This window comes from Pipra filicauda, unplaced genomic scaffold (genome assembly GCF_003945595.2).
Source record: "Pipra filicauda isolate LSUMZ 115617 unplaced genomic scaffold, ASM394559v2 scaffold537_size357629_pilon, whole genome shotgun sequence".
Lineage (NCBI taxonomy): Eukaryota > Metazoa > Chordata > Aves > Passeriformes > Pipridae > Pipra > Pipra filicauda.
The window spans coordinates 278776-293996 of NW_024104684.1; the positions used below are offsets into that span (position 1 = coordinate 278776).

At 54.7% G+C, this 15221-nt stretch overlaps 1 protein-coding gene across 1 annotated transcript; it reads left to right on the top strand.

Moving 5' to 3' along the window:
• The first annotated feature begins 328 nt into the window (after positions 1-328).
• LOC113995137 (olfactory receptor 52B2-like) lies at positions 329-1303 on the top strand. Its single transcript, XM_039387164.1, has one exon. The coding sequence runs from the start codon at positions 329-331 to the stop codon at positions 1301-1303; it is 975 nt and encodes a 324-aa protein (XP_039243098.1).
• Positions 1304-15221: the final 13918 nt, after the last annotated feature.

The following is a 15221-nucleotide window of genomic DNA, read 5'->3' on the forward strand; positions in this document are numbered from 1 at the left end:
ATGACTATTTTTATGACTTTTGCAGTCTTTGTGGGACAGTGGATAAAGCTGAGCTAGGAAAGGGCCTGACCTGGTTTGTGGCGGCGATGGAGGCACAGAGAAGATGTTTTCCTTACAGACACAGTTTGTAGCACTGATAGAACAAACAAGGTGCTTCATACAGCAAAGCACAGTGAGGGAACCCCTCAGGGTGGAAGGCAGGTGCCTTGTGCCCTGATTTGTAACATCTGTAGGGGGTTGTAGGCAAATCCAGGCTCAGCAGGCACTGTTTATCCCATCTCTTTCCTGCGCAGAGCCGAGCCAGGCTGACACCGAGGACCGAAGCGCCATGTATGAGCTCAACGACAGCAGCTTCGACCCCATCACCTTCGTCCTGACGGGCATCCCAGGCATGGAGGAGTCCCACATCTGGATCTCCGTCCCCTTCTGCCTGATGTACCTCACTGCAGTGTTCAGCAACTCAGTCCTTCTCTTCGTGATCAGCACGGACCGGCGCCTCCACGAGCCCATGTACCTGTTCCTCGCCATGCTGGCCGTCTCTGACCTCATGCTGTCCACCACCACGGTGCCCAAAATGCTGGCCATCTTCTGGTTCAGCGCCAGGGAGATTTCCTTTGATGCCTGCATCACACAGATGTTCTTCACCCATTTCAGCTTCATCGTGGAATCCTCTGTGCTGCTGGCCATGGCCTTCGACCGCTACGTGGCCGTGTGTGACCCGCTGCGCTACTCATCCATCCTGACGCCCTCGGTGATCGGGAAGATCGCCCTGACCGCCGTCGTCCGGGGCTTCTGCATCATGTTCCCGCCCATCTTCCTGCTGAAGCGGCTGCCCTACTGCGGGCACAACGTGATGCCCCACACCTACTGCGAGCACATGGGCATCGCCCGCCTGGCCTGCGCCGACATCAGAGCCAACGTGTGGTACGGGCTGACGACGGCGCTGCTCTCCTCGGGGCTGGACGTCGTGCTCATCGCCGTGTCCTACGTGCTCATCCTCCGCGCCGTGTTCCGGCTCCCGTCCCCGGAGGCTCGGCTCAAAACTCTGAGCACCTGCGGCTCCCACCTCTGCGTGATCCTCATGTTCTACGTGCCCGCCTTCTTCTCCTTTCTCACGCATCGCTTCGGCCACCACATCCCCAGTCGTGTCCACATCCTCCTGGCCAACCTCTACGTCGTGGTCCCGCCCATGCTCAACCCCATTGTCTATGGGGTGAAGACCAGGCAGATCCGGGAGCGTGTCCTCCGCCTCCTCTGCCCCGCAGGGGAGTGTCCCTGCCCCGGCTGCGGGGGCAGGTGCTGAGCAGGGGAAGGGGGACACGGGACGGGGTTTGGAAAGCAGCACCAAGAGCTGCAGCACTTCTCACCCAAGGTTTGCCCAAGGGGTTCAGGACAAGTTGAGGGTGGTGGGATTTCTGGGGCTTGGGTCATCAGCACTTTCACTGCTGTTTGTTTCTCCTGGAGCCTCTTCCCATGGGTGCTCCATCGTCAGAGACCGCGCAGGCTCAGCTGAGGAGCATCGAGGCTCCTACACCTCCTGACTCGCTGTCACCTGCTGCTGTTGGTTGTGTTTGCTGTCCTACAGACTCGTTTCTGCCTGTTCCTTCACCTGTTCTCTCAGTGCCCAGACTCTGAACACCTTGTCAGTCACCAGACCAGAGCCTGGCACATCAACCATGGCTGGGTGGGCAACTCACTGCTCACCACGGCACAGAGGATGGGTGGCCTGTCCTGCCTTCGTTGCTGAGGGACCCCAGCACCTCTTGCTGCTGAAGGTGTTTGTTTCCCTGCTGAAGGTGTTTCCCTGCTGAAGAACTCTGGGAGGTCAGGAAAGGCTTTATTGTCCCATATCCCCTAAACCATGACTGCCCAACTGAATTCAAACGTCTGGAGTGGCTGGTGCCCCCAAGGTGTCAGGGAATGGCTCTCCCTGGATATGGGCTCCACAGAATGTTGTGCCCTGCGTCAGGATAGGAGCTGGTGGATCAAACTCAATCTCCCTGATGGAGAGCAGGAGCCACAGGTGCTCTGCTCTCTGGGACCAGGGGTCTTCACACCTGAATGATGCAGGAGGTGACTGACACAGAAACCAATCCCTGCTCTGCTCCAGCCATCCCAGTAACAACTTCAAAAAAAGGGAAAGAGAGAGATTTCTGATTTCAGATCAGAACCCCCAAACGTTCTTAACACTCTCAATGCATTTCTTCTGTTTTTTTTTTATTTTCTTCTGATTTGATCAAAGGAGGCACCCTGTGATGGGCACAGGGGAAATGAAAGTCTGTTCATTAAAGGCTGTTGTTCTCCCAGTGGAGATAACAGAGCCGGGTACAAAAGCTGCTCGTGTCGCTGGGTTTTTTTAATGTCCTCAGAACATTCGTGTTTGCACTGGCTTCCTTAGCAAAAGAAAGAGTATTTGCTCAGAACAGCCATGTGGTTTCTAATGGGAGAGGGAGCTGTGAGAAGGAAAATGCGTCAGGAGAGTGCGTTGCTGTTGGTAGCTCTGAGAACAGCTGAGCTGCCATTTGAGTTGGTCAATATATGGGGTTTGGAGCAACCTGGGCTGGTGGAAGGTGTCCCTGCCCATGGCAGGGGGTGGAACAGAATGAGCTTTAAGGTCCCTTCCCTCCCACACCATTCTGGGATTCCATGATTCTGTGGTTCTATGGATCTGTCTGCTCCTTGGGGTTTCCCATAATGGTTTTATACCCTGGGGGAGGCAGTTTTAAACTCGCTGCTCTGCTCCTTGGGTGGACATGATGGCTGGGTCAGGAGCAAACTGCCCAGGGACATGTCCCAGAGTCAATGAATCACCAGCTGGGCCATTCCTGGCCAGGGGCCCATGCCTAATGGGGCATTAGCCAGCTGAGCAGGGAGATTTATATTTCAGCGTGGTTAAAATGTCAGCTTAATAACCCACACGTGGTGGGAAACTGCAGCTCCTGCACTTCCTACTTTTTCTCCAGCTCTGGAGACACCTATTCATTCTTAGCTCAGCTGATGGTTTTTGTGTCTTCGGAGTGCAAGAACCCTTTTCTGAGGGGGAGGAAGGGAAGGAGGAAGGTTCTCTGCCCATGGGAGGGTGTTGGAACAAGATGAGCTTTAAGGTCCCTCCCCACCCCAACCATTCTACATTCTTCCATGATTCTACAATTTCAGCTGGGGTTTTGTGAAAAGTAAATGAAATCTCAAAAACCTTTGGGAGATAAGTGGAAGTTGCTGAGAATCCTCTGCCCTCAGTGAATGTCTTTGCACACAGAGGAGCTGAGTCTGTGCCTGGAGTGGAGATGGAGCCTCGGGCTCGTGCTGAGTCGAGCTCTCAGCGTGTGTTTGAAAGGAAAACACTCTCCAGTGTGTGATTGCTTTGCTGCATGGTCAGGGACAGGCTTGGCTTTCATCACGGACAAAGCCTCGAGTGTGCAGGGTTCAAGTACCCCATTTCCACTGGCTTTTATTGCTGTTCATGGACAGTGGTGCTTTGTTAACTGTCCTTCGTCTGCAGAGCTCTGGGGACAATGAATTGGAGCAGAGAAGCTTCATGATTTTAGTTCCTCTCACTTCTCTCATCGTAATGTCTGGGCAGGTGGCAGGAGAGTGGCTCTGGGAAGGACGGGCAGGGGACAGGAGGGGGGGGTCACGTCACCCTCTGTGTCAGTGGCCAGCTGGATGTGTGGAGCTCACCTGGGGGGTGAGGAGCCGACCCAGTCAGGATGCCCCATCCCTGGAAGTGTCCCAGGCCAGGTTGGACGGGGCTTGGAGCAACCTGGGCTGGTGGAAGGTGTCCCTGCCCAGGGCAGGGGGTGGAATGAGATGATTCTATCAAGTGCTAATTTAATAAAATCCCCACCACACACAGACATGGAGATAATAAACAGCACAGCATATCCCTGAACTGTCCTGTCTGAAACGAGGTGGTAACTCAGCATTCAGGGGGAGGTTTTGGTTGACTGATTTGCTCTCAGGAATTAGAGGTTCCTGCTGGTCCCCAGAGGTCCCTGACAGCTCCCTCAAGGGTCATGGCAGCCAGGAAACTGCTGACTGCAGGTCCCCTGCCCTCACTGCACAGCCTGCTCAGCGTCTCTGCAGGTTTCTAGGGGAGAAACAGTAATCCAATAAAATCAGAAATGAGGGCAAAATCAACTGAAAGGTTTGTAGCAGGAATACCTGCTGATCTCTAGCTCAGAGCTCCCAGATTCCTCTCCATCGTGGTTCCCCAAAAAGCTAAAACAGTTTCTGGTTCCAAAACACTTTGAGTCTGGGGCAAGGACAGGGGTAAAGTTCACAGCTGGTGTACAGGTCCCTGCCTACCCAGGCTGGTCCAGGCACAGCCCTGGGAACCACTTTGGGATCCAGGACCAGGGAATGAATTGTGCAGGGCTGACTGTGGTGGGGGGTGATGAGTAATGGAGTGGTGAGAACTCCCTGAGACTCCTTCAGGGACAGCCTGAAGGTCTGCAGGGCTTGTACAATCCCCACCCAGTTAGTGCCGTGGTAGGAAATGCCCAGGGAGAGGAACCAGCGATGTCCCTGGTGCCCTTCACCACCTGTGCCAGCACAACCACAACCCTACAGTGCCCCAGGGCCACCAGACGGGCCTTAAACACCAGGCTGGGGCTGTCCCACGGCTGGCACAGGAGGTGACACCCAGGAGGTGGGTGATGGCACAGGAGGTGGTGACACAAGGAGGTGGGTGACACCCAGGGCTGGGTCACAGAACTGTTGTTTCAGCTGGGAGTGGTGAGACAGAGGTGGATTAGAGAGGTGGGACGGGCTGGGGTCCCCACAGGGTTTATTGAGTGACACTGCCAGAGGTACGTGGCCATCCCCTGGCAGCAGTTCCAGCTGGGTGAGCCCAAACTCCAGCATGAACTGGTCCAGGAGGGCACTTTTGTGTTTCTCAAGGGGGTGGAACCAGCACCCTGCCCCTGCTCAGTTCCTCCAGACCTGGTGGATGTGAAGGGATTTCCCTTGGAGAAGGATGGGTTTGTGTCCCTCTAACACTTGGAGAGGACTGTGAGGGAGCCAGTGCAGAATGTGCTGTAAATTTTCCATATTCCCTAAGTCCCCAGTGCCTGGATGCTCAGAGAATTTTGTTATTTATTTTGCACTGGCACCACAGCTCCTGGTGATCCAGCAGCAGCCTGGAGCCCTCCTCTGTGCTCCAGAGACAGAATGCACAGTGGCAGCTCCTGACACACCTGGTCACTCCTCCTGGGACCCAAAATTCCCCTTTGGACCCTGGATATTGTGACAATGCCCTGCTGCTGAGGGCTTTTAACTTGTCTCTGCATATCTGGAGTGAATCTACTGAAGCATCCAGGGAAGGGAAGGGAGCTGGGAAGGGGCTGGAGCAGCAGGAGGGGATGAAGGAGCTGGGGGGGCTCAGCCTGGAGAAAAGGAGGCTCAGGGGGGACCTTCTGGCTCTGCAACCCCCTGACAGGAGGGGGGAGCCGGGGGGGGTCGGGCTCTGCTGCCAGGGAACAGGGACAGGAGGAGAGGGAACGGCCTCCAGCTGTGCCAGGGGAGGCTCAGGTTGGATAATGGGAAAATTCCTCCACAGAAGGGGCTGCCCAGCCCTGGCACAGCTGCCCAGGTGGTGGAGGTGGTGGAGTCTCCATCCCTGAAGGGACTTAACAGCTGTGTGGATGTGGCACTTGAGGACATGGGTCAGTGGTGGCCTTGGCCATGCTGGGGGAGAAATTGGAGCTGATAATCTCAGCGGCCCAAAGAATGGTGGGACTCTACCAAGGGCAGATCAGCAGATCTGGCCAACGTGTGCCTGGGGGGGTCTGGAAGAGCAGGTGGAGGAGCCACCAGAACTGTGAGTCTTCCTTGGGTGTCCCCTGGCTCAGCCAAACCAGTCAGGAAAAGAAAAAAAGTTTCTGACTTAAGTCAGGAAAACCAGAAGTTTATGTGCTTCAATTTAACAGAGAAATAGGATTATCAGAGAAATCTGAAACGGTTTCATTTGCCTTTAGATCCAAATAAAATAACGGCAAAGTGAACATGAGACTTGATCAATACAGTGTAAAAGGGCAGGAATGTGATTAACAGCAATCAGGGCTCTTTGGGGGTTTGCCTTCCATGGAGTCCTGGCATTCCATTTTCCAGTGACTCCAGATGGGGTGACAAAGTTACCCCAAGGCTGGACACAACCAACTTTTTATTGTCACAGCACTGTGATGCAGAGCTCATTATGTCACACAAACAAATTAATAAATGATAAGTAAAGCAGCTGCTGGTGGAGTTTGGCCAACTGCAAAGTCTCGCTTCAATACATGTCTCGTTTTCCATACATGTCTCATTTTCCATACATGTCTCATTTTCCATACGTGTCTCATTTTCCATACATGTCTCATTTTCCATACATGTCTCATTTTCCATACGTGTCTCATTTTCCATACATGTCTCATTTTCCATACGTGTCTCATTTTCCATACATGTCTCATTTTCCATACATGTCTCATTTTCCATACATGTCTCATTTTCCATACATGTCTCATTTTCCATACGTGTCTCATTTTCCATACATGTCTCATTTTCCATACATGTCTCATTTTCCATACATGTCTCGTTTTCCACACCTTCCCGGGGAGGTTCTGCAGGGATTGGCCGAGTGCTGGGTCTGCTGTTCCGTGATGGGCATCAGCTCTGTAGAAACCAGCACAAAGTCCTTGCTAATCAGGTTTTTAGCTCCTGCAAAGACACTGGAGAGGAGTGCAGAGTCACCCCCAGGAGGGGGCAGGGGCTGCTCCAGGGAAGGGGCCCAGCCCTGGGGGGGATTGGGAAGCTCGAGGGTCTGAGGGAAGGAGAGTTTTGGTGGGGACACTTGGGGGGTGCTTGGCCCCAGCGTGAGGGTCCCCGTGTGTCCCCAGGGGGTGATGGTGGGCAGCACAGGGCCATGTGTCCCTCAGCTTGTTCCCAAATGCTTCACCCAGTCCCCAGGGCCACATTTTGGGATGTGGATGGGGAGGGAATGGTGAAGGGGGGCTTAGAGTCGTGCTGGCTTCCAAGGGAGGTCCTGCTCCTCCCAGAGCTTCCCAGTCTCCTTGGGACACCTCTCCCACTGCTCCAGTGGTGATGGGGATGAGACAAGGAACCAGCACACGGATCCAACTTTGAAGGAAAATGAAAGCAAAGCACCTTACAGGTGCTTTTTGGGGTGATGAAGGGGCGAAGGTGGGTGATCACAGCAGTCCTTTGCTGTGAAAAATAAGTCTTTTGTTCCAGGGACTGCTGGAAATCAAGAGGAGCTCCTTGAGTGTCTGCTGAGGGGCTGGGAGCCGTCAGGTGACTTCAGGTGAGCTGTGGGGTGCTACCTTGACCTAAACAGTGTGGCTTTCCCCCTGGGCTGGGGTAGGAAGGGGAGAGTTTTCTTTACATATTTTAGCATTTCTGTCACTAAATATCCCTCTGTTGGTCTGGTAAATCCAGAAGGGCAAACCCCTGGTTTGAGCCATGGACATCTTTGGATTGTGAGCACCATCTGGAGAGTTCCCTCTGCATTAGAGCAAGGGAGGAGTCTGGAGCATCTGCCTGGAATCCCAGCTCTCCCTGGACAATGTAAGTTATCAGATGGAACAGGAACAAAGTGTGAATTTTCTGTTTCTTCTGGCTGGCCTTGTACGGGGCTGACTGATTTACAGCCCAGAGCAGGGACTGGAGCAGGTTTCCTTGGAGAGCTCATGAGCTCCATCCTCAGAGGATTTTGGCACTCAAGCCCTTGGCTGACCCTACTCTGTGCAGGTGGTGGGACCAGAGACATCCCAGGGTCCTGTCCAGCCCGGATCACTCCACAGTTCTGTGGCTGTGAGAGGCTGTCATGGGTTAGGCTCTGTCACGGGTGTTCAAGACCTGCAAGACTAAAGTTTTGTCCTTTTTCAGTCACTGGAAACCTTGTAGGAAGTGCAAGGAGCAGGCTGGCAGTGGCAGTGGCTGCAGTGGCAGCTGGCAATGGCAGTGCCCCAGTTCCCATCACCTGTGTCCTGGCATGGGGGAGTCTCACCCCTGGTCCTCCACCCACTTCCAGGGGTCTGTTCCAGCAATTGGTGGCTGTTAGACAGGAGCTGCTTCAGTGCAGCCTCTGAGGGCTGGGATTACCCAGGGGACTCTATTCTGTCTTAGAATATCAGACTGGTTTGGGTTGGGAGGGACCTCAAAGCCCATCCAGTGCCACCCCTGCCATGGGCAGGGACACCTTCCACCAGCCCAGGGTGCTCCAAGCCCCGTCCAACCTGGCCTTGGACACTTCCAGGGATCCAGGGGCAGCCACAGCTTCTCTGGGCAACCTGGGCCAGGGCTCCCCCACCCTCCCAGCCAGGAATTCCTCCCCAGTCTCCCATCTATCCCTGCCCTCTGGCACTGGGCAGCCATTCCCCCTTGTCCTGTCTCTCCAGGCCTTTGTCCAAAGTCCTTCTCCAGTTCTGGTTTGGGGATCAGTGCTTGAAAAAAGCAGCAAAAAGTTCTGAGCCGGGAGACAGAACAGACATTATTCCAGGACTGTAGAAAACACTTGTTTTCTACAGGGTACAAAACATTAATTTTTAAAGAGCTGTAAGGCATCTTCATTGTGGAAGTCCCAGGAGAAAACATCTGATGCTGAGGATTGTTTAATGCCCTTGAGAAAGATGAATTGGAATGAATGGAAAACTAAGCCAGACATATTCTGATTAGAAATAAAAGCCTTATTTTGAATAATGAGAATAATTAACTGCTGTGAGAGGCACGTGAGAGCAGCAGCAGATTTCCCAGCAGTGACTGTGCCCATATCTCCATGGGCCTGTGGAGAGGGGAAGTTTTTGAGTACAAAGTTGTTTTCTCAGTGACATCCTTGGAGGACCAAGAAGCTCTCCTGTCCTCACTCCTGGTTTGCCCCCCAGCTCCTACTTCTGTGCATGTTTGCAGTGTGACAGTTCCTGGTGTTTCTGAGCTGTTCCTGTCCATCCCCTTTGGATGGGCTCTTCCCAGCAAGGATAGATCTCAGAATCACAGAATTTCCTGGGTTGGAAGTGACCCACAGGGACCACCAAAGCCCAAGGAACATCACAGTCCAAGTCACCAGGGTCTCTACAATCCTCCCGGGCTGCTTGAGCCCTGCTGTGCTGTCCTTCAGTGTCAGTTCTGAGCTGTTTTACCCTCAAAGCCCCTCCCTTTCCACGCAGGGCTCTGTGACCTGCAGGTGAATGCCAGCAGTGAAGTTTTATGGGTACAACACTCGTTTGCACAGTTTGAAGTTCCCAGGATGGGGTGGAAGAACACGTGGACAGCAGTGATGAGTTTCTGATGGGCAAATCTACACAGAGCCAAAGCTCTGGGTAGAGTCTGAAGGGACTCCAGAGTTTTCCAAGGCCACCCAGAAGCAGAATTCATGACTGTTTTCCACACACCTTCCTATGAGCATCTCCAGCCACGGCTCTTCCATGAACAAATAGAAAATCAATGCCAAGCACACTGTGGAAAGTCCCCTCAGAAGGATTCTATGTGGATTTTGCAATATACTGGTTAAAAAGGAATTATTTTAGCTTTAGAAGGTTGACATTTGCTGACATGTGGCTGTGCCAGGTGCCAGGGGACAGCACCAGGGCCGACGTGAGCCGGTGGGAAGCAACTCATTTGCTTCCTCAGTGAGAAATTCTTCCCTGTATTATGGAATCATGGAGCCATGGAATGGTTTGGGTTGGGAGGGACCTTAAAGATCATCCAGTTCTAGCCTCTGCCACAGGCAGGGGCACCTTCCATTATCCCAGGTTGCTCCATGTCCTGTCTAACTTTGGACATTCCCATGGATGGGGCAACCAGAGCTTCTCTGGGCAACCTGGGCCAGTGCCTTCCCACCCTCCCAGCCAGGAATTCCCTCCCAGTATCCCATCTAACCCTGCCCTCTCAGTTCAAAACCATTCCCCCTTGTGCTATCCCATCTCAGTGAGCAGGAGGCAGAGCCACAGCCAGCAGACAGGAGGGTGGGGGGCACTGCCACTGCTGTCCCCAGTGGGCAGAGGGGCTGTCGGTGGCAGTGAGGGGATGAGGGATGAATCGTGGGGACAGGGAGCAACCTGGCATTGGTGCCATGTCCCAGGTGCACAACTGCAGAGCAGAGCAGCTCTTTGGGACTGCAAACACACCCTGGGCTTTGGAATTGCCTGCTCCTGGCACAGAGTCTGGGAACAGACAGCACAGCTCATCCCTCGGGAGCTGCCCTGGGCACGACCCCCAGACAGGAGCCGGGCTCTCTGTGAACGGACCGGGGGAGTTCTGATGAAAAGAAAATTTTGTAATTCAGAAAATTGACGTGGGCATCAAATACCCTGAAAGCTGCGAGCGAAGGCTGAACAAACAAAGCTGTTCTGCTCTGCACCTGGGTTTTTCCAGCGCCTCCACGAGCACTGCTCTTTGGATTTGCAGATGAAGAAACTGAGCAGCGACCTGGGGACTGTGAAAGCTTCTTTCCAAGCACCACACAAACAAGAAACGAACCATGGGATGCTGAGACACGTTTGCCTCCTTTTGGCTTTGTTTCGAAACAAACCCGATTTTCCTCGGCTGGGTGAAGATTTGTTCTGCTGGTGGTGCTGGAGCGTGTCTGCTCTGGGAACAGGGAATTCAGTGTGGATGCTGCCAAAGTCCACCACTGCTGGGAGCCCGTCAGAGGAGAGGGGGGAGCCCAGCTGCGGGGGTGCAGGGTAGAACCCCAGAACGCCCCAAAGGCTGGCTGGGATGTGAAGATTTGGGGTGTTTGACATCCCCAAAGCAAAGCCAGCAGGACAGGGGTGTTCAGAGAAGGAGGGGAGCAGGGTCTGGAGTGGAGAGGGAAGGTCCCTGGGGGCTCTGCAGTGGGGTTGGCCATGGCAGCCTGCAAACAGGTGGGTGTGCTGGTTGTCTCAAGTGGAAATGGTCCTGGAGTTCCCTGAGCTCATGATTCCCATGTCATACTTCTCCCTGGGCCCCAGGGATGAGGTTGGCTGGGAACCAACCTTCGAGTTGAAGGTTGGACCTTTCCATGTGTTCCTTCACACAATGGCTGAACTCTGGTGCCCACCCATGTTCTCTGGCACCGGCCCCTTCCCTGGCAGAGGCAGCAGTGTTGGATAGCTCCAGGCACGTGTTTCCAGCCTGGCCAGGACAGCAGATATCATCTGCCCAGCATGCCCCTGGAGAGCACCAACTGAGCTTTTCCAGGGCCTGGAGCAGTGATTCCCCTGCGGCAGCAATCCTGCAGCTCTCTGGGACACCTGTGCCAGCCCAAAGCATGACACAGCCAGGCCTCACCTTGGATTTGGGATTCATTTGGATTAGCAATCCAAGTGGAGAGTGACTTTGTACATGGGCAGAGAGGGATAGGACACAGGGCAATGATTTTGAACCAATAGATGTCAGGAGGAATCCTTCCCTGGGAGGGTGGGCAGGCCCTGGCACAGGTTGCCCAGAGAAGCTGTGGCTGCCCCTGGATCCCTGGAAGTGTCCAAGGCCAGGTTGGACGGGGCTTGGAGCACCCTGGGCTGGTGGAAGGTGTCCCTGCCCATGGCAGGGGTGGCACTGGATGGGCTTTAAGGTCCCCTCAAACAACCCATTCCATGTTTCCATGACTCCTGCAATACCTGCAACCCTACCCAAGCAGTAGCATGGTGGCACTCTTGCCTCGGGGGTTCAGGGGTGTTTGATGCTGTGCTTCACATTGCTCTTGTGGAATTACTATTTTTATTATGGTCAAAGCCTTCCTGTGTTTCTCCAGGTGCTGGAGTGACTCCCCTGCTGCTGCTGCCTGGAGTTCATTAGTGCTGGAACAGTCCAGCAGGAAACTGTTCCTGCAGGTGGATGTGTTCCAGCATTAACCACGGTGAGATCCCTGGGGGCTGGAGGGAGGGGTGGTCACCCACTGCCCCGGGGGGGGCCCAGTCATTCGTAGAATCACAGCACGGAAGGGTTTGGGTTGGAAGGGACTTTAAAGATCATTTAGTTCCACCCCCCTGCCATGGGCAGCGATGCCACCCTGGCACTCCACTTCCAAGGAGGGCTCCAGAGCCCCAAACTCTTCCTCCCATCCCTTAGAGGAGCCCAGCCCTCAGATTCCTCTCTCATTCCTGTGGGGAAACTCTTCCAAATTCCTTTTAGGGAATTAATCACCAAGAGCGATCTGCATAACAATAATTATCCCCGTCAGGGATTGCTGTTTCTGCGGGCGTGCTCAGTTACTTGCAGCAGTGATCTCCTCCCGTGCTCGCCCTGCCGCTCGACCCTGTCCGTGTCACACTGGCTTGGCGAACTCCTCCACCTGTTTTCCCAAGTTTGGCTGAGCCCCCAGGACAGGAGGGGCGGCGGGGCCGTCACTGTGCCCTCGCTGGGCTCTCACGGAGCCGCCGTCGGGGACCCCGCACCCTCCTGCGTGTGGGGCCGGGTGGGGCTGGGGAGTGAGGGGCACCCCCGGGCTCAGCTCCTCCCTGGGGGACTGGGAGGGCACCCCAGGGCAGCTGGAGCTGCCGAGCAGGGCACGGAGCCTCCCCGCCCTCGGGGGGCCCGAGCAGGTACAGGCGCTCCCACCGCCCCAGCGCAGCCGGAACCCTCCCCAGGTCGGGAGCCGGTGTCTGTGCGGTGGATTTGGGGCCCCAGGGATCTCTGGGGCGCTGAGAGGCTGGCGCAGAGCTGTCAAATCCCTGTTAACAACAAACCGGGGAAAAGCCTTCCCTCCTGAGCGGAGACATCCGACTGAGATTCCCCGCGCTCCGGCGGGGACGAGGTGTCCCCGAGAGCTGGGGGTGCGGGCTGGGGGTGTCCTGAGAGCTGGGGGTGCGGGCTGGGGGTGTCCTGAGAGCTGGGGGTGCGGGCTGGGGGTGTCCCGAGAGCTGGGGCTGGGGGCTGGGGCTGTCCTGAGAGCTGGGGGTGCGGGCTGGGGGTGTCCCGAGAGCTGGGGGTGCGGGCTGGGGATGTCCTGAGAGCTGGGGATGGGGGCTGGGGGTGTCCCTGGGGATGGAGGCTGGGGAGAGCTGGGGGCTGGGGCTGAGCTGTCCTGAGAGACGGGGGGCGGGCTGATGTCCTGAGAGCTGGGGATGTTGGGTGTCCCGAGAGCTGGGCTGGTGTCCTGAGAGCTGGGGGTGCGGGCTGGGGGTGTCCTGAGAGCTGGGGATGGGGGCTGGGGGTGTCCTGAGAGCTGGGGGTGCGGGCTGGGGATGTCCTGAGAGCTGGGGATGGGGGCTGGGGGTGTCCTGAGAGCTGGGGGCGGGCTGGGGGTGTCCCCGAGAGCTGGGGGTGCGGGCTGGGGGTGACCGAGCAGCAGGAGCAGGCGGGAGTGACCCCGCACGCCCAGGGAGATGCTCGGGGGGCGATGCCGGCGTGGATCTCCCGCCTGGCTCAGCCCCAGCATCCCCCGCTGTCCTCCATGCAGGGGAAACGGGGCTGCGATTTTCCTTCTCTTGAGAGGGGAATCACTGGGAATAACCCGGGAATCCTCTCTCCCCCAGCCTGGTTTTGTTCCCCTGACCTCTCTCCTGAAGGCCAGTTGTCTGGGGGTGGGGGGGGGCTGCCCCAGGGATGCAGGGGGGGGACTCCAGCCTCTCTCCCTCCCTCTGCAGCACCAACCCCCTTCTGCAGTGATCCCACAGCTCTCTGCAGAGCTTCCCGTCATACCAGGGCAGCCCGGGAGGGACGGGGGGTGTTTTTTTAGGTAATTGCTTTTAGTTGAAATTGAAATTAAAAGAGTTCGGGGAAGAAGAATCCAAGGGGCTGCTCAGGGAAGCTGTGGGATCTGCATCCTTGGAGCTGCATTAAAAACCGTAATAACAGACGTTTCTAGTGAGGATGGATGATGGAGGAGGGGGTCTGATAGATCATGGAGAAGGGGTCTAATGCTGAGGAGAATCCTTTGGTGCAGAGCTCCCGGTGCACTGAGATTCCCCCTGGATCCCTGTTTCTTTGCAGTTTTGCATTCCCATGTTGCTGGAGAGGCAGAGCTGTTGGCATGGCAGCACAGCTGTCAGCTACCAGCACTGGTAATATTTTGTCTGTTAAACATCACAGCTATTTTTGTTTCATGCAATATTTACACTGAACTGTTTTAAATAATTTACAGGATTGGTTGTTATTATTAAAGAATAGTAATTATTGTTATACAATAATTTTCCGTATTCTCATCATTATTACAGAATCAGTTATTATTTTGATGAGTTTTATTTTCAAAGACAGTCCACTGTCATGTTGTGTTTCCCTGGATCGGGCTCCTTGGACTTTCATGGTTCAGGATGTTGTAGACATGGAATTGAATGTGAACAGGGAATCCAATTTGTTGTTGAAGGTACAGTTACTTTCTAACACACAGAGTCAATTTTTTTGGTGTGCAGGAACCTCACAGTTTTGTTTTTCAGCACTTGCACCACTTTCTCCTCTTGGCTGCATTATGGATAATTCCTGGTTTGAGTTTTGATATGTAAGACCTGATTGCTAATGCAGAAGTTGCTGAAAACATTTGCATTTCTTTTCAACTTTTGTGAGTCTGGCTCTGATCCAGCCTCTGGGGCTCTTCAGGCCTCTCCAGGGCAGCAGCACATCCTTCCTTTGGCTGGAGGGGGAATTCCACCTCACTCAGGTTTTCCCCTGACACAAAGGTCTTTCCAAGTGCCTGGTTAAATTTTATTTCTGCTCTGAAAAAGAACTGAAAAGCAAATTGAAGGGGGTCCCAGAACCCAAAGGGGAGGGAGAGACTTTGGAGATAAGGAAGGAACTTGCAGCCACCTTCAGACTTGGAGCTGATTTTGTTCTCTACTCTAAGTGTGAGTCCAGGAGCCTTAGAAGTCCCCATTCCTGATGTCTGAGAACATCCTGTGCGTCCCTGCAAACACTTGACCTTTCTTCTCTCATTGCTTGATTTCTTCCTTCTGCTCTGGGCTCAGAGAACACAGAAGTACCACAGTATCTGTGCAACCAGGCTGATTCTGTCTCCAGTCACTGTTTGAAGTGGAAGCACTTGGAAGAAAAACACATTTCTGTTGTATTAAAATGAAATGAGGAGAAGATGTGGACGTTGCTGTTCACAGAGGAGGGGGTGCCAGGACAGGCTGCAGGGCAGTGCAGAGCAGGGGGCCTGTGAGTTGGGTTGGTACCTCTGGCTGTGGCTCCTCACAGAGCAGAGCAGGTGACAGCAGGCGCTTGGAGCCCATGGAGGAGCTCGAGCACCTAAAATCCCGTTCTGCACTGCCTTCTGCCTTTGCCTTCAGGTGAACACACCCTGGTCAGCCTGA

Coding starts and splice junctions, on each gene's coding strand:
- LOC113995137 (XM_039387164.1), top strand. CDS start 329: ATGTATGAGCTCAACGACAGCAGCTTCGACCCCATCACCTTCGTCCTG.